This window comes from Toxorhynchites rutilus, chromosome 3 (assembly GCF_029784135.1).
Source record: "Toxorhynchites rutilus septentrionalis strain SRP chromosome 3, ASM2978413v1, whole genome shotgun sequence".
Lineage (NCBI taxonomy): Eukaryota > Metazoa > Arthropoda > Insecta > Diptera > Culicidae > Toxorhynchites > Toxorhynchites rutilus.
The window spans coordinates 7,185,960-7,211,534 of record NC_073746.1 but is presented as its reverse complement, the minus strand read 5'-3'; the positions used below and the strand labels follow the sequence as shown (position 1 = coordinate 7,211,534).

Here is a 25,575-nt window from a genome sequence, read left to right as displayed (position 1 = left end):
AAATTGGACGCAAAATGTCTTAAAATTGCATGACACGTCGAGATTTACAGTTGTCTACTAGTAAATGAAGCCCGATTGAGCTAATACTTTGCATTGGGTATATTGTCATGCAAATCAACATTACGCAGCAATATCCGAATGAACAATCGAGATAAGTTTCGCTATTGGCACAAAAAACCATACGTTTTGCCTCGTATTTCAAAAAATGAGTCCCATAGTATCGATTTTTGAAAAAAAAAAATTTTTTTTTCGAGATGACAGTAGATCTCGACGTTTCAAGCAATTTTAAGGCATTTGGTTCGAAAACCCCGATTTCCTTTACTACACGTTAGGTAGCCATTTTATTCATACAAAACGTAATTCAAAAATAAAAATGGAGTGTAAAGCATTAAATTGTGAGCGAAGGACGGATACTCATCCTGAGTATAAATTTTATCGGTTCCCTCAAGATAAAAATATTCGGAAAGAATGTATTCGATTTTGCGTGAACAGTGAATTAGAAGTTCCTTTCTTTGAAATCAAATCTAGCACAAGAATATGTAGCGTAAGTATTAAAAGCTAATACTAAAACATATCCTAATACTTGTATATATGCAGGCTCATTTTTTTTGTACTAAATTTATTTTCAAATGGCTCAGCAACATTAAGTAACAATGAGCCGAGTTAATGAATAGGGAAAAGCCTATTTGAGTAGAACAATTCCAATGTTCTTTCTCAAAAAGGCATAAAAACCCTATTATCTTTTCGTAAAATGTTACAATATGGATAATGACAAAATTCACAATAACATAATATTATAGGCTTCTTGTTTAAGCTTCTTGTTACAGAGATGTCCATCTCCTAGGAACTTGCTATCTCCTTGGGACTGAGGAAGGGATGAAAATCTGCTCACTTTTCGAATTCTGAAGAAGAAAGTTGCAATAGAGAAAAGGAAACGCTAATAATAAAAATCAAAACAATAAAGGAAAACTAAACATATATATTCATATTTGAAAGTGTATGGATTTGAAAAAATCATAAATTAAAGAAATAGCATCAATATTACGAGTAGCCAGAACGTCGCGAATCGGAAAATCAAGTGGCATTCCCTTATTGCGAAAATTTTCTATTAAAGATAACCTGTCATTTTGAAACTCAGAACAAAACCACACAATATGATCAATATCCTGATATCCTATACCACACACGCATAGGTTACTATCACTGATGTTAATTCGAAAAAGATGTGCATTCGAAGAATAATGGTTAGACATGAGTCTGCACACTACCCGTATAAAATCACGAGAAAAATTATATCCTTTAAACCATGGTTTGAGAGAAACCCTAGGAATGATAGAATATAGCCATCGGCCTTTATCACTACTATTCCAACTTGACTGCCAAGATACAAGTGCCCGTTCACGAGGAAAATGAAGATATTCATCGAAAGTAATAGGCCTATAGAATAAGTCTCCTTCCATAGCGCCCTTCATAGCAAGAAAGTCTGCTTTCTCATTTCCTGGTATCGAACAATGAGACGGAATCCATACAAAAGTGATATTAAATGAACTAGTTATCAGAGCACTTAAAAGTTGATGGATTTCAGATAAGAAATACGACGCATATCTAGTTCTCACTGAACGGAGTACCTCTAAAGAGCTGAGACTATCAGAAAAAATAAAAAAGTGATCTGGGGTCAAGGTCTGAATATGGACTAAGGCCATGTATATTGCAGCCAATTCTGCAACAAACACCGAACAAGGTAAACTAAGCCTACGGAAAGTGAAGAAGTTGATATTGAATATACCAAAGCCTGTGGATCCATTAAGACAAGATCCATCAGTAAAAAAAGATTTGGTTGGGTCAATATGTTTATACCTTGACAGGAATATCGCAGGTATAACTAAATGGCGGAGATCATCTGAAATATTATGCACATAATCCTTCATTGACAGGTCAATAGTGATAGAGGAATTGAACAAAATTGAAGGAATGATCTGGAAAACAGATAAAGCAGATGGACTTTCCAAAGCCATAAATTCATGATATAGAGACATTCGCCTAGATCGAAAGCCTGAGTTCAACATTTTTTCAAAGTTTGCTATCACCTTCGGATTAAGTGTTTCACACCGTATTAAAAAACGGAATGATAACTCGAAAAAACGTACGGAAAGAGGAAGTATGCCAGCTAGAATTTCTAAGCTCATTGTATGTGTTGACTGCATACAACCTAGAGCAATACGCAAACAGCGATATTGAATCCTTTCCAGATGCAAAATATGGGAACAGGCAGCGGACCTGAAGCAAAAACTACCATACTCCATAACAGTTGTTTTATACAACCTAATCAAATCCTCAGGATGAGCTCCCCACCAAGTTCCTGTTATGGATCGAAGAAAATTTATTCTTTTCTGACATTTTTGTTTCAAGTAGCCTATGTGTTTACCCCATGTTCCTTTGGAGTCAAACACAACACCTAAATACTTGAATGACATCGAGCGACGAATAGGTCTATCCAAAAGTTTAAGCTGTATTTGTGCAGTATTATGTTTTCTTGAGAATACAACCATCTCTGTCTTCTCAGTAGAAAATTCAATACCCAATCTACAGGCCCAATCAACCAAATTGTTAAGAGAATCTTGCAAAGGATTATGAAGATCGGTGCTGTCTTTGCCCATTACCGATACTACACAATCATCTGCAAACTGTCTCAAAGTACAATTTCCCGATAAACAAACAACAATATCATTTACATAGAAGTTGTAAAGAATTGGACTAAGACATGAGCCTTGAGGAAGATCCATGTAGCTAATGCGTAAAACTGACGAAGAACCATGAGAAAAACTCATATGTTTTTCACGCATTAGGTTAAACAGAAAACTATTTAATTTCTGGGAAAACCCATTTAGACGAAGTTTTTGAAAAAGAACTTCAATGGAAACAGAATCGAACGCACCTTTGATATCTAGGAACACTGATGCCATTTGTTGCTTACTACACAAGGCAAAGTCAACCTCTGATGAAAGAAGCGCAAGACAATCATTGGTTCCTTTGCCTCTACGAAACCCGAACTGCGAAGGCGAGAGAAGATTATTAGATTCAACCCAGCTGTCTAAACGATGGAGAATCATTTTTTCTAGTAATTTGCGAATGCAAGATAGCATTGCAATTGGTCTATAAGAATTATAATCAGACGCAGGTTTACCAGGTTTCAGAATAGCTATAACTTTAATTTGTCGCCACTCATGCGGAACAATAATCTGCTCAAGGAAAGCATTGAACAGTTTCAACAAACGTCTCTTCGCATTATCAGGTAGATTTTTCAACAAATTAAATTTGATCCTATCTGACCCTGGAGCCGTGTTGTTGCAAGAAAGAAGAGCAAGAGAAAAATCAGTCATACTGAACGGAGGCTCAACATCATCAGATGTCTCTAAGTGGAGAAGGTGCGGGGGCTGAGTCTGGACATATCTTCTTGGCAAAGTCAAAAATCCACCTTTCTGAATATTCAACTTCTTCATTTGAATGAGATGAATTTCTCATTTGTCTGGTAACTCTCCAAAGAGTGCTCAAGGAAGTCTCTCGTGAAAGCCCATTTACAAAATGACGCCAATAGCCTCTCTTTTTAGCTTTAATGAAGCTATTGAATTTACGCTCCAGATAAATGTAGTTATCATAACGTTCAAGGGTGCCCAATTTTCGCCAATCCTTGAACGCATTCGATTTATCTTTATAGAGATTTGTACATTCTTGGTCCCACCATAGATTAGGAGGATGTCTACGAAACGAATTACCAGGAAAGCGCTTCGTCTGAGCATCAATAGCACTGTCAAGAATTAAACCAGTTAGAAAATTATATTCTTCCAGCGGGGCTAACTCATGAACTAATGCCACCGATTCTGAAATAATTGAAGAAAATCTCTTCCAATCAATGTTTCTAGATAAATCATGCTGAATATTTGTTGTTTCAGACGATTTTGAATTATTTGAAATGGAAATAGTGATTGGCAAATGATCACTTCCATGTGGATCTTGGATGACATTCCAATAACAATCTAAAGAAAAAGAGGAAGAACACAGGGACAAATCTAAGCAACTAGTGCGGCCTGAAGATGGAGCAATTCTTGTTACATCACCTGTATTCAAAATTGCCATGTTGAAGTTCTCACAAAGATCATAAATCAAATCGGCCCTTCGATCATCAAAAGACTCACCCCATCCAATTCCATGAGAGTTGAAATCTCCCAAAATAAGATTAGGTTGCGGTAAAAGTTCAACAATATTCACAAGATTTCTATATTTAAGCATAGTTCTTGGAGGAATATAAATAGAAGCAATGCATAAATCTTTACCCTTGATACGTGCCTGACACGCAATAATTTCAATTCCTGTGACTAAAGTCAGGGGAATCCTGTAAAATGGGTAGCATTTTCTAATACCTATGAGAACTCCTCCATAGGAATCATTGCGGGCTAAACGGATAATATTGAAATCATGGATGTTTAACACATTGTCCGAACGAAGCCATGTCTCAGAAAGAGCAAACGCATCACAATTCAAAAAATGGAGCATTTGCTTGAAAGAATCAAGTTTAGGAAGAATACTTCTACAATTCCACTGCAAAATAGAGGATTTTTCTGGCTCATCCAATAAATTAGACATCGAAATTAATGATCGAGAGGAGGGGCCACTTTGAAGTCATTTGTTTAGCTATCTGGCTGATAGAAGGAAGCCAAGCAAAAATTAAACCTTTCATTGAATCTGATATTCCGAAAAAATCAAGAATCCATTGAACAATTGATGAAAAGGATATACCTCCTGAAAAAGATGAGGATTCAGGAACCGATTGAGAAGTAAATTGAGAATGGCTTGACAATTCAGGGAAATGAACGTCATAATTTGAAGATCTCCAACCAGGAGGGTTATTCTTGGGTGGAGCAGAATAATTAGAAGATTCTGGATTATTAGAGATCAATCCTCTTTTTTTAGATGGCTTAGATGAAGAAGCAATTTTTCTCTTCCTGACTCTTCCTGTGATTACTGGATCAAATTGAGAATCCGAATCATCATCCTCTGATAAAACAGAGAAAGGATTTTCTGAAGCCTCGGGTACCTGAGGTGAAGCTGCCTTGAGCATATCAGCGAAGGATCGATTAGAACGATCCTTAAGTGATTGCTTGAGTTTCATCGAATGTAAATTGTATTTCGGACAATCCTTAATTGTATGAGGAACATCTCCACAAAAAATACATTTATCAACATCTTTGTTCCAAGTGACTTCGTCATGGTGGTCTCCACATTTTGAGCATTTCGTTTTATTACAACAGTAGGTTTTAGTGTGACCTAACTGATTGCAATTTAAGCAAGTCATTATTTTAGGAATATATAACCGAACTGGAAGACGAAGTTTGTCAATAAGCACATAATTTGGAAGTGCTGTGCCTTCGAAGGGAATTCTAAAAGAGCCAGAAGGATAATACTTTTTTTCTGTACCCTCAGATTTCAAAGAGTTCAGAGATCTCACCTCCAAAACTTTAGCATGTGGAATATTTGCATTGTGGAAGATACCCTTAGCTTTTACAAAATCTTGAAGTTGAAGAGATTTTTCCGTAACTACACCATCGATTTCAACAATGTGAGCCGGAATATAAACTCTATATTCATTAGTGAACAAAGAGTTTTTCACTATCGCGTTAGCGTCTTTGTAATTTGAGAGCACAACACGAAGTTTATCTTTATTGACTTTCGTCATTTCTAAGACACCTGAGTAGTTAGACGTCAGGTCTTTGCAAATTTGAGATACTCTTAGAGGTTTCCCTTTCGGACGGAAAAATACCACCCAACGGTTTTTCGATGATGCCGGGGCGTTCTGGTATTGTCTAATACGTGGAAGTTGAGCAGAATTAGGCAGAGATTGTGTCGAAGAGTGAGGAACAGAGTCACTATTTGGTACAGACGAAGAGTTTGACTGCGATTGTTTTTGTTTTTTTCCTGAAGAAACCGTAAAATCATCTGGAGGAGGGTCTAAGACCCTCATTTCAGCATCGGAGGGTTCATTACCCTCCATTTAAAAAAAAAAAAAAAAAGAGTCGAAAGAGTCGTAAAAATGAGAGAGAAGATTCTTTAGAACACGTAAATATTAAATGATAAAATAAAAAAAAAATTATAAAATGAAATATGTGTATGTATATGTATATGTATACGTATGCGTGAAAGAAAAATAAAACGAAAACTTATCTTAAATGTATCTAGATGAATGATAGAGAACTTCTAAAATCCTTGAAGCGGGTCCAATGGCAACTTCACACTCCAAAAAAACACTTGAAAAATAATTCCGACTTCAAGAAAATTCCTTTCTTCTCAGTATATCGTCCCGGCTTCTTTTGAAATACCGTCAAAAATAGTCTTGAATATAACTGAAAATCACAGAAAAAAAAAGGAACGGAAAATACGTTTTTATTCGTGATGATTTGAAATATACGTCACCTTATTCCCAAGGCTTGCAGCTATATGATGCAGGCTCATTTTATTGATGGGAAATCCAATGAAAATGGAGTTACGAAAAATCCGACCTTAGCGGCATCCGCGAATGAGTAATGGAAAGAGGTACAAAATATTGAGAACAAGTATGATTTGGTTGGTGCATTTGGAGGAGATAAACAACTACAGGAAGAAATATTTCGACATTAAATGCTGCGATACCTCTTCCAAACGCTGAAAACAGAATGCTAGAGATTATACCCGATCCCGTACACGTATTTAAAAATACAGTACATGGCTGGTTGAACAATGTCTACCTCAAAGTTCCGGATTGGTATGTTCTTGAGAAAAAGCTAACATCTAACATTGTTCATCGAGACCATTGAACCACAATCGTGAACTCCGAAAAGAACAACACGTTGCGGCTTTGTCACAGATTAACACCCTCGAATGTATGCTTTGACAACAGAACATATTCCATAGATAAAATGAAAGTACGCAATGCAACAAAATATTACTTGCAATTCCATGCGGAAATGCAAGAATTACCAGAACTTCTTACTACCGCATGCTTCATAGAAGACTTTGCTCAATGGTTCGACCTTATCAATAATAGGGCAGAAGAGAGAGTATTTTGTTTAAATGATCCTATGAGATATTAGAGGATATCGCTCATCTGAAGAACATGGTGCGGTTAATGTATGATCTCCGAGTACAATACGGACATTGGAAACCATGGTAAACAGGTGTAATCGTTGGGGGGTCTCCGTAGCCACATTGGTTACGCGTTCGCTTAGTAAGCGATCGATCGTGAGTTCAAAACTCAGGGCCCTCATTGACCATCTTTGTGTTGTTACAGAATAGCTACGTCCACGCAACAATCATCAGCGATGGAGATCGATCCACGGTCGAAATAAGATCGATTCATCCATACAACTGCTCTGCTCTGCCAGACACATCGGGCTACTGTTCTATAAATAACTCAACAATGATCAAACAACTGTCTCCGCTGTCCGGTGGACCAACTGTATAATGGAAGAACAGAAAGAATACCCTTACGCCTAAATGGCTACTGTGTGAATGTACCATATGTAATGGTATAGAAGGAATACTGGCGAATGGCAACTGTGTAATGTGCTAATTATAGATGTGATAACCATGTGACATGTACACGACTAAAATTCGGCTCTGTTACAGCTAAAATGCTAATGAGCCTTAAATAAATAAATTGGATAAAAAAAAGGTGTAATCGTTTGCACGAAAGCTATTGTGAGGTTGACTGATCGACTTTTGCATGGAGGACACGCACAAATATTTACATCGCGGTTCGTCCAAGATTGTCTGGAGAGTCTTTTCTCATTGATTCGTGCAAAGTAACGGCGCCCAACTCCATTGCAATTCAGCAACAACTTGAAAATTGTGACTCTTTCGCAATACATGATCGTAGTACCGAATGCTTCGTATACCGCCAATACACATCAACATCTTGTTGGATTGGTAGACTTGCTATCGAAGCGGCGAGAAGAATGTTCAGCCCAGAAATTGATGGACAGTGGAGCAGCATCGACATCATATCGAATTTCAGCATCATCTAATTCTAGTGATAATGTGGATGATATGAATATTGAATTCGACTATGAGTACACCGTCGATGAAGCGAAAACTTTCCTCGGCAGAACAGAACAGAATTCGTTGTTCTATATAGCTGGTTACATTATCAAAAAAAAATAATTCAGCGGGAAAGAACAAGTCAGCAGTGTAACAAGAGATTGGTAGTCAGTAAAACACAACCTAGATTGTATCAACCATCTCTTTTTTTCTTATTTACGAGCTACAGCTAACAACTCTCCTATTTGCATAGTGAATGATGAGACATTCCATTTCTTCTTAGCAATGGAAGTTATCTTCCGAAATATGAAATCGCATTTGGGACCTAACGAAGCTGATTTGCCGAATAAAATTGCAGGAGAAATGAATGTTTTGCCGTCCACTTTATTCCATTGTAAAAAACAAGGAATGACATAATAAAAAATTATAGGAGGTTGTGTTCAAGACACGGCCGCATTGTTGACGTAGAACTAGTTTGATTCAAGTCGCTTGTTTATAACTGCGGATATTATTTTATAATGCTACGAAAATTTTGAAATAACCATTCTACCAGGTCGCGTTGAAATTTTTTTTATTGTAGAATCATTTCACGATAATTGTTTGATTATTCATTCTTGTGCTCGCAGAACAATACATTAGTCGAGATAAGCGCAACTGTCATCCTTAGTGGAGAAAGTTTTGCTACTGGCAAGCGAAACCAAATCAAATACAAAATTCCAGAACAACATTTACTTTCTTGGTGACTAAATAAGCGAAATAAATTCTATCTGCACGCGAACCCAAATAAATTAATGACTTATTATAACTTATTGAATAACTTGGTATTCCCCAAATAATTTTTTGGTACACAACCCTAACACCTGCTTCAGCGTCAGTTCAATACATTGATGCAATGTCAAAGACACCAATGAAGCCTTTATGATGACAGAAAATAACCAATCTTAACTGCTTCGAAAAAGGCTGAATATTTGCCTCAGCAGAGATTCATTACTAATACCCTAGTGTAAATAATTCCCTCCCTCTATCTACCCTCCTTGTTTATATTTATCATTACAAATGGGATTTCAATATATGTAGCGAATATGCACTATTTTTGCGTACGGGTTATGAAGCACGCACGTACGCACACAAATATCCATATATTGATGGCTTGAAACACCTCCGAAAAATCGTATTTTTCCACTTTTTCCCAAAAATGACTTTTTTCAAAAATTCATAACAGTCCATGACTTTTTTCAAAAATTCATAACACATTCGTTCGCTCACTTGCAAGCTTATCGGACGCATTCTTCAGTCGATCCGAAAGAGGTGTTTTTTCACATCGATTCTATTGTGTTTTTTCATCCGGCGCGCTTGCAAGCGTGGTGAATCTCAACCAAATAAGTGGTGTACGATCGAGACACTGAGGATCCATTCAACAGATCACATACGTCACACCGCAGCGGCAAGTAGAAGTTTATTTCTTTTTTTCTCCTTTCTATCATTTCTTCCACTTTCTGTGCATAACAAATACCATTGTTTCGCTGGGTGTTTAAGTAATCATCAAGCGTTGGCATTAGGGTGACCATCTTCATATATATTGCACTTGAACATTTGTTGGAACTTTTTTCATTTTTGAATTTAATTTAATAAAAATTAGTTTGAATAACTATAATTTTCTACTGTAACTAAAATAGAAGTTTATCTTATTATATTTATTTTTTAATTTTTTTTTTATTACCAATAAATTCTGTTCATATCGAACAGTTGACGAAATTTATTACTATGGCTGAAGGCGGGGAGGATCCCGCAACGACGTATATCTCTGATACGGAACCCCCTGAAGAATCGGAAGGTGAAGTAGAAATTGGAATAGAAAACGTAATTTCTGATGATGAGGAGGATGAAGAAAAACTGGATTTTCGTCAAAAAGTATACCCTGAGGGCTCCAAAGGCCCATTCATTGTGTACTTTAGGCGAAAATCCAAACCCCTCAATGTTATTCGCATATCTAAAGAGCTGACAAAAAACTTCTCAGATGTTACCGAGATTACTCGGATGGGGCCAGACAAATTACGAGTTGTCGTCTCCAGCCGGACCCAAGCAAATGATATAACCCGTTGCGATCTCTTTGCGATTGAGTATCGCGTATACGTGCCCTGTCGTAACGTAGAAATCGACGGCGTAATCACCGAAAAGGGTTTGACCCGAAATGACATACTCAAGGATGGAGTCGGTCGCTTCAAGAACTCTTCGCTTAAAACTGTGAAGATTCTTGCATGCGACCAACTGACATCCGTATCTATTATAAATAATAAGAGAGTTCTCAGTTCGACAAATTCTTTTCGAGTAACCTTTGAGGGCTCCGCCCTTCCAAACTTCGTTTCGATAGATGCGCTTCGTTTACCTGTTCGATTGTTTGAACCCCGGGTAATGAGTTGCAACAACTGCAAGCAACTTGGTCACACGGCCGTCTACTGTTGCAACAAAAAGCGTTGCGCAGATTGTGGAGAGAGTCATGATGGGACTTCTTGCGCAAAAGAGCGCAAGTGTCTTCATTGCGACGGGACCCCCCATGATCTTTCTCAATGCCCGGTGTACATACAAAGAGGGGAAAAAATCAAGCGTTCCTTAAAGGAATTTTCAAAACGGACTTATGCAGAAATGCTTAAGAATTCCGTGCCAACGACGCAGGACAATCCTTACTCCCTCCTGCAGAACGACGAGCCTGTCGCTGACGCTCCCAACGCGGGAAGTTCTGGTACATCGCAGGGTGCCATCAGGAAAAGGAAAATTACTACTTTTCCATCACTCCCCAGTAAGAAGTCCGAAATTTCCCAAGTTGGATTGAAACTTCGAACCGAACGTGCTGAAAATAGACCGAAGCAAGTACCTCCTGGTTTACACGGTTCTTCTACTAACCAGGGGTCCTCAGCACGTTCCGGAACAACACCCAATACGTCTGTTCCTTTTTCGCGGTCAAAGCAACAGTCACAACCTGGCTTGTTTGCGCTTTCTGACCTGGTGGACAACATTTTGAATGCTTTGAATATTAATGACTCTCTTAAAAGCATAGTATTATGTTTGCTCCGGTAGTGAGAACATTCTTGAAAGAAAAATGTGCCTTTTTAGCAGCGTTCATTTCCCTCGATGCCTGACTCAGTGCAAGAGGTCAAGGAATTGACCACTGTAATACAGTGGAATTGCAGAAGCATCATCCCTAAACTAGATCAATTTAAATTTTTAGTTCATAGCTCTAACTGTGATGTATTTTCCCTCTGTGAAACATGGCTTTCTTCAGCCGACGAGCTGAATTTCCACGATTTCAACATTATTCGCCTCGATCGAAATGACTCGTTTGGTGGCGTACTATTGGGGATTAAAAAATGTCACTCCTTCTATAGAGTCACTCTCCCATCGATGACAGGCATTGAAGTTGTTGCTTGCCAGACACAAATCAATGGCAAAGATCTCTGCATTGCTTCGATATATATCCTTCCCAGAACTACGGTAGGCCGCCATCAGTTCATTGATACTATCGAGGCAATGCCGGAGCCGCGGGTAATCTTAGGTGATTTTAACTCCCATGGAACGACATGGGGATCACTCTACGATGACAACCGTGCCACTTTGATTTATGATCTGTGCGACAACTTCAAGTTGACAGTTTTGAATACTGGGGAAGCAACCAGAATAGCCAACCCTCCTGCACGGGCAAGCATGCTAGACATATCTCTATGCTCTTCTTCGTTATCCCTGGATTGCATGTGGAAGGTAATCCAAGATCCCCACGGTAGTGATCACCTACCAATAATTTTATCGATCGCTAATGAATCAAGCTCTCGTGAGTCAGTCAATATTTCGTATGACCTCACGAAGAATATTGACTGGAGAACATTTGCGGATATAATATCTGAAGCAATTGTTTCAATGCATGAACTTCCTCCACTCGAAGAGTATAACTTTATATCGAGTTTGATTTACGAAAGCGCACTTCAAGCTCAAAAGAAACGTGTACCGGCTACCACTTTCCGACGTCGTCCTCCATCACTTTGGTGGGACAAGGAGTGTTCAAAGGTCTACCTTGAAAAATCATCCGCTTTCAAAAAATTCAGGAAAACTGGATTAGTGGAATGGTTTCTAAAGTACCAAGCTCTAGAAGCCAAACTAAAAGGTCTGATTAAAGCAAAAAAGCCTGGATATTGGCGGAAGTTCGTCAATGGTTTGTCAAGGGAGACCGCTATGAGCACTCTTTGGAATACGGCTAGGAAAATGCGTGGCTGGAACCATACAAACGAAAGTGAGGAATACTCTGACCGTTGGATTTTTAACTTTGCAAGGAAGGTTTGTCCCGACACCGTTCCTGCACAAAACGTCGTACGCGACATTCCACTTCAAAGCGATTATGAGAATTTTTCGATGGTGGAATTCTCAATTGCCCTTCTCTCATGTAACAATTCAGCTCCGGGGTCGGACAAGATTAAATTCAACTTGTTGAAGAATCTTCCCGACTTGGCAAAACAGCGTTTGCTGAACTTGTTCAACAAGTTTCTGGAGCTGAATATTGTCCCGCATGACTGGAGACAAGTGAGAGTGATAGCCATACGGAAACCCAACAAGCCGGCTAGCGATCACAACTCGTATAGGCCGATTTCAATGTTATCCTGTATTCGTAAATTGTTAGAGAAAATGATTCTACTTCGTTTGGACAAGTGGGTCGAAACGAACAATTTGCTGTCAAATACGCAGTTTGGCTTCCGCCGAGGTAAAGGGACGAATGATTGTCACGAGCTGCTATCTTCTGAAATCCAAATCTCATTTGCTCGCAAAGAACAAATGGCTTCCGTTTTTCTCGATATCAAAGGGGCATTTGATTCAGTTTCCATGGAAATTCTCTCAGAGAAGCTTCATAATCGTGGACTTTCACCAATTTTCAACAATTTCCTGTACAATTTACTGTCAGAAAAGCACTCATGGCAGCTCGAAATCTTCTCGTTACAGTTTTATGGGCCTACCACAAGGCTCCTGCCTAAGCCCCCTCTTGTACAGTTTTTACGTCAATGATATGGATGATTGTCTAACTAGAGACTGCACGCTGAGACAACTTGCAGACGATGGAGTTATTTCCATCACGGGTACTAATCCCGCCGTTCTGCAAAAATCCTTGCAAGATACCCTGAACAACCTGTTCACGTGGGCTCTCAAGCTGGGTATCGAATTCTCTACGGAGAAAACCGAAATGGTCGTTTTTTCTAGGAAGCACGAACCCGCCCAATTCCAGCTTCACCTATCCGGCAAAACGATCAAGCACTCGATGTTTTTCAAATACCTTGGAGTATATTTTGACTCTAAATGTACCTGGGGAATACACATTGCGTATTTGAAACAGAAATGCCAGCAAAGAATCAATTTTCTCCAAACAATAACCGGAACATGGTGGGGTGCCCATCCAGGAGACCTCATTCAGTTGTACAAAACAACGATATTATCAGTGTTGGAATATGGCAGTTTTTGCTTCCGATCAGCTGCCAGGATTCATATTCTCAAGCTGGAGAGAATACAATATCGTTGCTTGCGTATAGCCATGGGGTGTTTGCATTCGACACATACGATGAGTCTCGAAGTCTTGGCAGGAGTACCCCCGCTTACTCTTCGATTCACAGAATTATCCTACAAATTTCTCAACCGTTGCAAGATCATGAATCCATTGGTGATTGATAACTTCGAAAATCTACTCCAACTGACTCCTCAGTCAAGTTTTATGTCTTTATACCATGAGTACCTTACCCACGACGTGCACCCTTCACCAGGCATCTCCAACCAAGTTTGCTTCCCATACTTCTGCAATTCCTCTGTCATTTTTGAACTGTCCATGCGACAAAAAATCCATGGAATCCCAGATCACCTACGCTCCGATTCTATTCCGCCGATATTTTCGGCAGAATATGGGAAAGTTAGATCTGATAAAATGTTCTTTACTGACGGTTCATTCATAAACGGGTCCACTGGCTTCGGCATCTTCAATGAAAATTCCAGTGCATCTTTCAAACTCAAAGATCCTTGTTCCGTGTATGTCGCAGAAATGGGTGCGATATACTACGCACTAGAGATCATTGAAACATTGCCCATCGACCATTATTTTATTTTTTCAGACAGTCTCAGCTCAATAGAGGCAATCCGCTCAATGAAAGTTGATAAACGCTCATCTTATTTCCTAACAAGAATAAGACAACTATTGAGTGTTTTGGTCGAAAAATTATTCAAGATTACCTTAGCATGGGTTCCCTCTCATTGCTCGATTCCGGGGAATGAGAAAGCGGACTCGCTAGCTAAGGTGGGCGCTTTAGAAGGCACACTTTTTGAAAGGCAAATTGCTTATAATGAATTTTTCCACATTCCTCGTCAGTATACGCTCGTAAGTTGGCAGCGCATGTGGAGTGGTGATGAGTTCGGTCGTTGGTTACACACGATTATCCCTAAGGTCTCGACGAGTGCATGGTTCAAGGGATTGAATGTAGGTCGTGATTTCATTCGCGTGATATCTCGGCTTATGTCCAATCACTACAACCTAAACGCGCATCTCTATCGCATTGGGCTCGCAGCAAACAATCTTTGTGATTGTGGCGATGGCTACCACGACATCGAGCATGTTGTCTGGTCGTGTATCCGGTTCCATATTGCTCGCTCTCAGCTCTCTAGAGCACTGAGAGCACAAGGCAGACAATCGGATATCCCCGTCCGGGATATCTTAGGTAGCCGGGATCCTGATCTTCTGCTTCATCTATACCTGTTCCTCAGAAACGCCGATGTCAACGTTTAATGATGTTTCCTTCGTTGTGCCCCCGTTTCATATCCCTCCTATCCGATCGATAAACTTTTACTTAGTCGCGGCAATACATACACACACTCTTTACAGATACACGGGCCGAAGGTTGTGCAGTCCACTGATCATTCAACAAGAGCCAAAAGTTGTACCGCTCATGACAACTCTACACGAACTGATGATTGCGCCGGCTAGTGACCATTCTATCCTGGATTCCTCGAGAAGACGCACCACGCTAGATATGGGGTACAGACTAGGGGGCCGTTGCTGATTAATGGTCAGCTGCATCCCAATAGGAAGTAGCCCGTGTCGGGCACACGTATAGAGCATCGAAGACTGCAACATACCAATTATGCGAACACTTGTAATACTAACCTCGAGCCAACCGCGAGTAATCGGTTACATATTACTAACATAGTTGTAAGACAAAAATTGTCAAAATATTGGACTCCCGGCCCCGTCAGGCTAACGCCACATGTGCCTTAATAAAATATATATTTTGGAAAAAAAAAAATTCATAACAATTGAACCACTGAACCGATTCAGATGATCAACATATCAAACTGAAGCCAATGAGGTAGCTTATTAAAATATTGACTCGTAAAAAGGATTTCAGAGAGGTGTTATTTTTCGTTTTAGATCTTCGTTCAATATTCTTATGTGACTAGACTAGACCTATGCGACTAGAATCCTATCTTCCCGTAAACGTGATATTTTTTCAAAAAAGGTTGGCTCATTGGTTTTAATTTAATATGTCGATCATCTGAATCAGTTTAGTAGTTCAAATGTAATAATTTTTTACAAAACGTTATTTTTGGATAAAAGAAAAATGATTTTTCGAACCACCGGTTAACTTTGAAAAATCATATCTTAAAAACAAAAAAAAAGTGTCTCTGATATCGAGATATGTTATGTAAAAAATCCTCAGCTTTCAATACAAAAACATCAAAAAATATAGCGCCCTCTAGTCCAAAGTCATAAAAACAACAAAAAACAACTACAATCAATAACTACGGAAACAAGTTCTGATTTTTTGGCAAGCATAATATTTTTCCAAATTGGGTTCAATTTGATATATTGATCATCTAAATCGGTTCAGTGCTTCAAAAGTTATGATTTTTTGAAAAAAGTCATTTTTGGAAATATTTTTCGGACCACCCTAAAATGGAAATGGTTACCCTAAAGAAAAAAATAAAAAAAAACGGGTCTAATATTTTGTAATGAAGAACCAAACTACCACTGTTCATGGAAATTTGAGAACCACTATATCGGTTTGGCATGAAATGGCTGTATATATATATATATATATATATATATATATATATATATATATATATATATATATATATATATATATATATATATATATATATATATATATATATATATATATATATATATATATATAAAATATAGCATTTTTCATTCAATCAAAATATAGTATCAAAATAATTAGATAAAACTTGTATACAATTCATCCTCTAAACTAAATATCGTAATATTCATTAAATTCACTTTCTCTAAATTCAATCAAACCCAACGCTATTTATTTTTATTGACAACACTGGCAAAATCGACTTTGTATACAAATTTATCGAAATCAGCCAATCAGAAATCAGAACTACTGACAGAAATTTGGTCTGTAAAAGACCCCCTATTGTCTGATCCAAGGCGCTTAAATCAATGTATAACAGGTGAAGCAACATCATCTCTTCAATAAGAAGGGGATTACGGTTTGTGGAGCGGGGGTTGTTTGTTTTGTTATGGCTAGGATACGCCATTTTTGCATTTATACATGCGAGAGTAGTTCCCCTTCTTTTTCACATAATACGCGAAAGCCGAACATAGTAGGCATCGTTCTAATAGGCATCGTAGCAGTTTGTAGAGAGCCGCCGGCAGCGTTCTGATGCAGTTTGTAAACAATACCGACAGCAATTCCAATATGGCTGAAAGTGCATTTCATATGATTGTTTCACCTGGTGTATATAGAGACGCCTTGGTCTGATCTTATCTTAGCTCTCCTTTAAGTCCGATCGAGCTGAAATTTTGCAGAGGGTGTTTTTTCGAGGTGGTAAACATTTTGTATGCGGTAACTTTTTGAAATTTCAGGGCCGATCAAACTAATAAATACATCTTCCGATGCATGGATCACTTGTTATTATTATGTGATCTATTCATATTTATTTTTCTTCAATTTTTTAATTTTAATTTTTAAAATATTATTTTTCGGTTTAAATTCAATTTTCTTGTCACACAAATTCCTACATTTCTTTCATTGACCAGAATTTCGTGGATCTTTTAGCTTTTGACTAAAAGTGACGAACCAGCCAAAATGTGTTGAAAGTTACTATAATAGAGAGAAAAAAGACATTAACCCGAATTTCAATCACCCGGATGTAACAACTAACCGAATGCAACATTTACCCGACTGCAATATTTAACCGAAAGTAATTTATAGCTATATTAATTAGAAGCTTTTTTCATATTTAATAATGATAGACGTTATTAAAATGATAATATTTATACATTGAATGTTATCCAAAAATTGCGTGATGACGCAAAACAAGGAAGAACAAGTGATTCGTATCTAGAACAATACTGAAAGTTTGCCTCAGTGAGATCCTATATTTATGCTCTACGCAAATATTCCCCTTCGTTCTTCTTCTTCTTCTTCTCTTCTGTGTTCACGGATACTTTAAATCATTCTTCTTCGTTGATCGCCGATGCGTTGCTCGTTATTGACGGCATGGATAGGGAAGCTCACAAATGACAAATGTATGGAAAAATGGAAATGCTTCTTCATCAATTTAAACCGTTTTCATCAATTTAAACCGTTTACACACTAGGGGATTGTAATATATAGCATGAAAAATAAATCTTAGGGAATTTCCGATTCGTTTGGTATGTAAATCGTCAAAATCCGTTCGTGGCAAAAATAGTTATTAACGTTAACTTTATTTCATAAAAACGTAACCTGTTGTCTGATTTGGCACCCTTAATTAAGGACGTAGTTCTACATCAAAAATAAAGCCATATTCATAATTTTCTCCTTCGTTAGTTTACCATAAAATAGTAACAGTTATTTGGTATGTATCATCATAAACCTGTTCCCGTCACTGTGAATGATAAATCCAAGGGGTTGATTTATGCAGAAGCTCACGAGCGGTAGCATTATTTCTCGGAATTCTGACTTCGCCGGCATTTTTTATACCCGTTCCCGGTCCAAACGGAACAGGTAGTACCTCGAAGAACCTGAGAACATTATTCACAACAACTGGTAACTGTCACTTACAACACACCTTAGCTTGTAAAGGGGGAGATTTTTTCACCACCCGGAATGGAATCACGCGATACTGGATGGCGTTGTTTTTCTTGCGAACCACCTCAAGCAGGAATTTTTCAAGTGAAATTTTACAAAACATTTTCTTCTTTTAAGTTACAAACCTCAAACGTCACTATAAGATTGACTGAGGCGCAAACATTCGGATGTTTTTATTGCCACTTGTTATTGACTTGTTTCTGCCAAATGAAACATTTGTGCTGGTGCTGATGCCGGTACGGAAACAAAAAAGGAAACCATCAACTTGCGGAATATCACGGAACAGAGAAAAACCTAACCGAGAGACGAACTTATCTCATTTCATTCTCCGCTTCCTGCTGGCGCGTTGTGAAGAGCTTTCACAGACATCATAGGACTGTTTTCTATTTAGTGATGGGGTATCATTTGGAATCTGCAATAGGGCATCCCGCCGGACGCCGCTGTCTTTATTTGCTGGATCTATGTTTGTTTCTTTCTTTCTGCATTTTCACGTTTTTATAACGCCAACATGCGGGACGAAAATGTTAAGTTTATAGCGGGTGTAACAAAAACTTGTGAAATGATGGATGACGAGAATTATCATTTATTTGGGGAACGTGGGCGTCCATTTGGTTGGATGGATTGCCTGAATGTCATCGGAATGAAATCACCCCAAAATCCCACTCAATCATCCTCCGTTAGCAGATTCTCCCCATCCAACTTCTTCAGCGCAGGAAGCCTTTTCTGGATCTCCCTCACGTATGCCGTCTCGTCGATGTTCTCCACCAGTGGGTTCCCCAGAAATAGCAAATCCTCGAGGGTCGCCACAGACTGCAGCCTATTGAATTCGCCCCACTCACGGATGGAATTGTTTCCGATGTATAGAACCTTCAGACGCTTCAGGCTCTCGACGCCTTTAAGTTTATCGATCTGGTTGTAACTGATCCAAAGCTCTTCCAGTGTTTCACCCAACGATTCCTGCAAAGAAGAGTAATTGAGGAAACATATTGTCACCTGAATGGCCAGGAAACGTACGATTCCGTTCAGTGATTTGATGTAGTTTCGTGCCAGCGAGAGGATCCGAAGGTTCTTCATTCCGCTCACCCCAACGATTTTGTCGATCATATTGGTTGACAAACTCAGCTTTCTATTATGTTTTTACAACCGGAGGAAATGAAATTATTGAAAATGAGGATACAGAGACGAAACAGACGCCGGAACATACTCGCAGGCTACAAGTGAGGAAAGTGTCCCGTCCATTTTCTCTATTGGGGGCCACTGAAACTGCAGCTGGATGTCTTTGGCTTGGGTCGGGTCTGCCCCTTCGTTCTGCTCGGACCACCGATGGAGAGCTTCCTTGATGGTGGTGGCACGAGACATTTTACTTTCAGAGTGTGAAAGGGAAACTTTTGTGGTTGCTATGATCTAGCATTCCGAAGGGTAAAGAATAGGTTGTTAATATGTTGGTGAATATGGGACTGATTTCCACACATTAGTGCAATCCGCGTTGACGGCATTGAGCTTCGTTTACTAGTTTAGGGAAGCATAAAAAATAATAGTTTTTAAAGCGGAATGAACACGATTTTTAAACTAATATTATGATTGAAAATTAACTTTTCCGTACCAAATTGGCATTCTATTTGAATGAAAAACACCTTTATATTATAACTAGCGGACCCGGCAAGCGTTGTTCTGCCATATGAATTATTTCTAGTGAATATTTTGGTTGTTAATCAAAAAGTTACAAATGTATTGTGAGCGTGTTTGAGTATTTTAACGATATATTTCCTCAATTCAAGTATTTCTTGAACATAACTGCCCATATATGCAGGCGGTTGACCAAATTAGAAGAAAATTGACGTAACGATGATATTTGTGAATGATTGATCACAATTATCGGGATTACTTCGTTGACATATTGGATATCCGTCGTCGTTGGTGAAATCTTTAGCAAAACACTTTGTATTTTAACCATCTGCCATGCAAGGCGATAAAAGCTCCAGATCATCGCATGGGCTATGAACCTTGTTTGTGATAACGTTATCAAACAGTTACGTCTATTTCAGAAATCCATTGATTTGAAACTCAACACGTCAAAATAATTGTTCCGTATTTTTGTTAATACTTAGAAAACATAGTGCTGAGCTTGAGCTTGAGCTTGAGCTTGGGTAGACTGTACCATTCGTAGTTGATCTCCGTGATTGACCTGAACCAACCAAATTGCACAAAGAACACACAGAATGACGCTTGGGACTAGCAAATCATTCTCGTTGTGCAATTCTCGGTGATTCGAGCTTTAAATGGTCAATAACGACGCCGGCCACGTCCTTACAGTCACCAGGGGAAGGGAAGGAATGTAGGTATGATATTCGCCGCCCTAAGGCCAGAAGGGTCGCCTCTATAGCGTGGTTCCCTAGCGAATATCATGGAGGGATAGTTGTTAGTGGGAAGAGGTAAAAATCAGGATTCACCGAGGTAAGTGATGTGATTATGTAAACGCGAATGATCTACAATTCAACGAAACGAAATTCTGATAATCTCATATCTCAACATGTAGCAGAAATCTTTAGGTATCCTGAGAAGGAAAATCTATAACATTTGTTTTCGAAATCCAATCGCAACTGCAGCTTTTAACTGTGGGAAACCTGAGAAGGTAACCAAGAGAATTCATCTAGAAACAATCGTTCTCCATTATAATATAAATTAACACACTAGAGATATTAAAGATATTAAAACAGTGATTCACCTCTAATTGGACATACCGAGGCAACACTTAGTGTCGCATTAGAGGCGATTGTGAGTTGTAATCAGACATATCAACAAACACAACACAATACTTAACTTGTTTTTCATGAAACATGAAAATCATTGAAAATCAAACAAATAACCATTAGAAAAGTGTGCAAAAAACATAATTTAGGTTGAAAACACTTCTAAAAATTGATATTGATATGTTGCAGAAAATTACACAAAGGATTTTTACAAAAATGTAGTTAGAGGCGAAAATGTCCAATCATTCGTGTCGCATTACATGTTAAATTAGCTAGATGTACAATTAGAGGCGAATCACTGTACTATATTCATACTAATTCCACATATATATAGAGAAATACAATCTCTGAGAAAAAGAGAAAAACAGAGTAATGGAACTTATCCTTGTTGTTCTCCGCGTGTCATTAGCTTGGAGCGGGTTCCCCTCTCCGATACAGCCCGATATCTGCTCAGGAGACTGTTTCGCACAACACACACACACACAGCCATGCGTTGGGGCACGCAATTGGCAGAAATAAAAGCATTTACTTAGAAAAGATAGTGCTGACTCTCAAAAAACTATTTTTCCAAACAATTTTTTAACACCATTCAATTTAAGAGTTCAACACCATTTAAAAAAAATATACTCAAAAATTGGGTTCAATATTGTGAACTTTTATGAGAAAGGGTCTCGTCAAAATCGGTTGATTAGGCATTGGAATTGCTTTTCTACAAAACATCTCAAACGTGTCTTTTTCATGTTCACCGAAACTTTCGGCTAAAGAATTATTTCGGAAATTTTGATGTATTCTAAAATGATACAGGTCGGACTCGATTATATACAGACTCGATTATATGTGATTCGATTATATACAATTTTGGACTCGATTATATACAGTCTGGAAAAAAAAATATTTTTTTTTATATTAGCCTGTCGAAAAAGTCCTGCGGTATTTTTTTTGAATTTTCATTTGTTCATAAAATTAGTTACAATCATCTGTTTTAAGTCAAATATGCGCCGTTTTGTTCGATGACTTGTTCCCAACGAGATGCCAACTTCATAATACCCCTGTTATAGAAGCTCGCTTCCTTATTGGCAAAAAAACTCGGATAGCCAATTTTCACAGGCCTCTTTTGTGGCTAACTTCTGACTACCTAGCTCGTTCGCCATGGACAAAAACAGGTGGTAGTCACTTGGTGCAAGGTCCGGACTATACGGCGGATGCAAAAGAACCTCCCATTCGAGCTCCCGGAGCTTCTAGCGCGTCACCATTGAAGTTGTCCTGATGGAAGACAATGCGGCCTCTGTTTATCAAAGATGGCCTCTTCTTCATGAGTGCTACCTTGAAGCGGTCGAGTTGTTGGCAGTACAGATCCGAATTGAGCGTTTGGCCATAGGGAAGCAGCTCATAATAGATTATTCCTTGACAATCCCACCAAACACACAGCAGAACCTTCCTGGCCGTTAATGAGGGCTTGGCCACCGTCTGAGCCGCTTCAGCGGGCTTCGACCACGACCGTTTGCGCTTCACGTTGTCGTAAGTGACCCACTTTTCATCGCCAGTCACCATCCGCTTCAGAAACGGGTCGATTTTGTTGCGATTCAGCAGCGATTCACATCCGTCGATACGGTCAAAGATGGCTGCTACTATGCCGGTCTTTCTCGGCTAATTCAGCGATTTTGTCGCAATTTTAGACGACAGGCCTTCCGGAGCGTGGCGCATCTTCGACGACCTCTACACCAGAACGAAAACGTTGAAACCAGTCTTCCATGTTTCACAAAAAACACTGCGTCCGGAATAAACATGTCCACGCTGCTGTTCACAGTTTTGTGTTTGAGTACAAACATGATTTTTTCGTACCTATGTTAGAAAATGTGGCATGTTTGTATTCGTGGTATGTTTGGACATACGATGTTTAATCCCAATGTTTCACATGATGTTCGAACATGGTGTACAGTTTCTCTTGCATTTTCACCCCAAGCACCGGCAGTGCGTAGAGTAGAAGAAGCGAATCGGACACCACACCACCACCACTCAACGCGTGGTGTGTTGGTATGTTGACATGGAAAAAATGCTTTCCTTTCATGACAATGGGTGCTTCATCAAAAATATTGGGCAAATAAAATAAACCTCTTTTTCTGTTCTGAACAACATAAACATCGATTGATATGAGAGTTTTTCACATTTGATATCATCATTTAGTGCACGCATCAATTTATATATTGAATTCATGTAACATTTGCTATTATTAGCTATTTGAACAAGTACTAAAATTGAATTATTCAGCAGTGACATGTTAGGCGTGACGCTAACCACTCGACCACGCCACAATTTTGGCTGGATCTTTGAATACAAATGGCCAATACTGCTTGTTCGCGACGATCGCGACCCGAGCTATAAAACGAGCGGAGAAGAGGAGAAGAAAGTATGATGCAATCGCATGCACACATAGCATATGTAGTGCAGTGTAAGTGTAGCTTTTAGTTTTTTCCTTCATTCAGTTTGTGATAACATCGAAAAATTAATGGTGTGTTTTAGCCGATGAAATTTCTCTGCTGGTTCTGCTGTGTGCCGCTGGAGGTTGCATCTAAAACTAATTTTTGGGTATTTATTTTTTTGGTCAGCATTTGTACGACGTCGCCTGCTGTGCAGTCGGTTCCCCAGACTTTAATTGCCAACATGCACCCAAAAAAAAAATAGAAAACTTCTTTCTATTCAGAGAATGTTTTCTTTGAACGAAACCAAGGATTATTTAATCAGACTTGCAAAATGTGCATGAACGATCTATAAACTTTTACTAAGTCGCGGCAATACATACACACACTCTTTACAGATACACGGGCCGAAGGTTGTGCAGTCCACTGATGATTCAACAAGAGCCAAAGGTTGTACCGCTCATGACAACTCTACACGAGCTGATGATTGCGCCGGCTAGTGATCATTCTATCCTGGATTCCTCGAGTCGAAAAAGACGCACCACGCTAGATATGGGGTGCAGACTAGGGGGTCGTTGCTGATTAACGGTCAGCTGCATCCCAATAGGAAGTATCCCATGTCGGGCACACGTACAGAGCACTGAAGACTGCAACATCCCAATTATGAGAACACTTACATATTACTAACATAGTTGTAAGCAAACATTGTCAAAATATTGAACTCCCGGCCCCGTTAGGCTGACGCCATATGATCCTTAATAAAAATATATACTTTGGTGCATGAACTTATAGCCTCTTAGTTCGTGCAATTTTTGAAATGCGAACTAAATTTCAAGTTCGTTTCTGTGAAAATGTATTCAACGAAGAAATGTTTTGGGATGAATAATTTCTTTCCGTGTATGAAAAGAAACGAAACGGAAGCAATGAATACTGCGACATCGGGTGATATGTTTGTACATGATGTTCTTGAATTATAAACATCGTGTTTGTTTTCACATGTCTATGTTTGTGTATCATTGTTCGTGTTGGGGATAGACACTCAACACTAGCAAGAATCATGTTCGAATTCAAACAAAAACATGGAATTTTCACATCGCGTGAGCATGTGTAAGTGTTTTTCGGAAGACTGGTTGAAACCATCGTTGTGCGGTGGAAATGGAAACTGTATCGGGTCCATAAACTGCACAAATTTTATTGGCAGATTGAGATGCATTTTTGCCTTTGTCATAGTAGTACTGTAAAATATGTCGGATTTTCTCTTTATTTTGCTCCATATTTGCGACACTATAACTCACGAACGACTTAACCAAACAAAACACTGTCAAGGACTATATTATAGCGGATTATAGGATTATATAAGGATTATAATACCTTTCCAACAAGCTATAGTATGACTCGATACAATGAATACAACTAGAACTACGCGCTTACTACGACACCTCGCGGAAATACCGCAGGACTTTTTTGACAGCCTAATATTTCGAATATGACTTATTTCAAGAAGAAATGTAACCTTTCAACGTTGAGATCTTGCTTGAATTTTCACCAAGAATTGTTTATATCGATATTTCAGGGAAATTAAGAAAGATAGAAGTTGGGTGTCAAAGAACAAATTGTAGAGCGGTTTGAGAGCTTTAATTTATTTGATAGAAACAATCTAGTTCAATATGATTTTTTAGGATGAAATTGATAATAACACATTAAAATTATTAACTTTTTAGTATTTTCTACAACAGAATCGTCTTCCTTAGCGTACTTTTTAATGTAGATCCAGTTTGGGGTTCGAAACAAAAAAAAAAGTTGTATAACTATGTCATTGTTGAAATTCGAAAATAGAAGGATTTTTTCATCAAATATGATCGTCTATCACCTCCTGAGAGAATCTAGTTAAATTCATTTTTTTCCATGCGAAAAGGTTTTGTTTGACTGTAAGGGGATGAATCAAAAATCAAATTGCTCTGTGATATTCAAAAAAAACAAAAGTTATATGCAAAAAAAACGAATGAAAAAAAAAAATTGTTTGACTCGATTATATACAGGATTCGATTATATACAGTGAAAAGATATATAATCGAGTCCGCACTGTATCCGAGTTATCCAAAAGCGAAATATTTATTTTATAAAACCATTATCAGACACAATTTTCGTGCAAGAATTTTCAAGATTAGAATTATAGTTAATTTTAATTTATGATTTTCGTTTTAAAGCGTGTTTATTTCA

The 25,575-nt window shown here is 38.4% G+C and overlaps 3 protein-coding genes across 3 annotated transcripts in view; all 3 read right to left on the bottom strand.

Moving 5' to 3' along the window:
• LOC129774716 (CD63 antigen-like) overlaps window positions 1-25,575 on the bottom strand; it is a 208,572-nt gene that overhangs the window by 81,961 nt on the left and 101,036 nt on the right. The window lies entirely within an intron of this gene.
• LOC129774715 (putative leucine-rich repeat-containing protein DDB_G0290503) overlaps window positions 1-25,575 on the bottom strand; it is a 76,952-nt gene that overhangs the window by 24,155 nt on the left and 27,222 nt on the right. The window lies entirely within an intron of this gene.
• LOC129774717 (dynein axonemal light chain 1-like) overlaps window positions 18,764-25,575 on the bottom strand; it is a 107,202-nt gene continuing 100,390 nt past the window's right edge. The window contains exons 3-5 of the mRNA XM_055778610.1: window positions 19,393-19,697; window positions 19,203-19,314; window positions 18,764-19,145 (exon numbers count right to left, since the gene is read on the bottom strand). Of these exons, the coding sequence (XP_055634585.1) occupies window positions 18,852-19,145; window positions 19,203-19,314; window positions 19,393-19,547 (561 nt within the window). The 5' untranslated portion in view covers window positions 19,548-19,697 and the 3' untranslated portion in view covers window positions 18,764-18,851. The remainder of the gene's footprint in view (window positions 19,146-19,202; window positions 19,315-19,392; window positions 19,698-25,575) is intronic.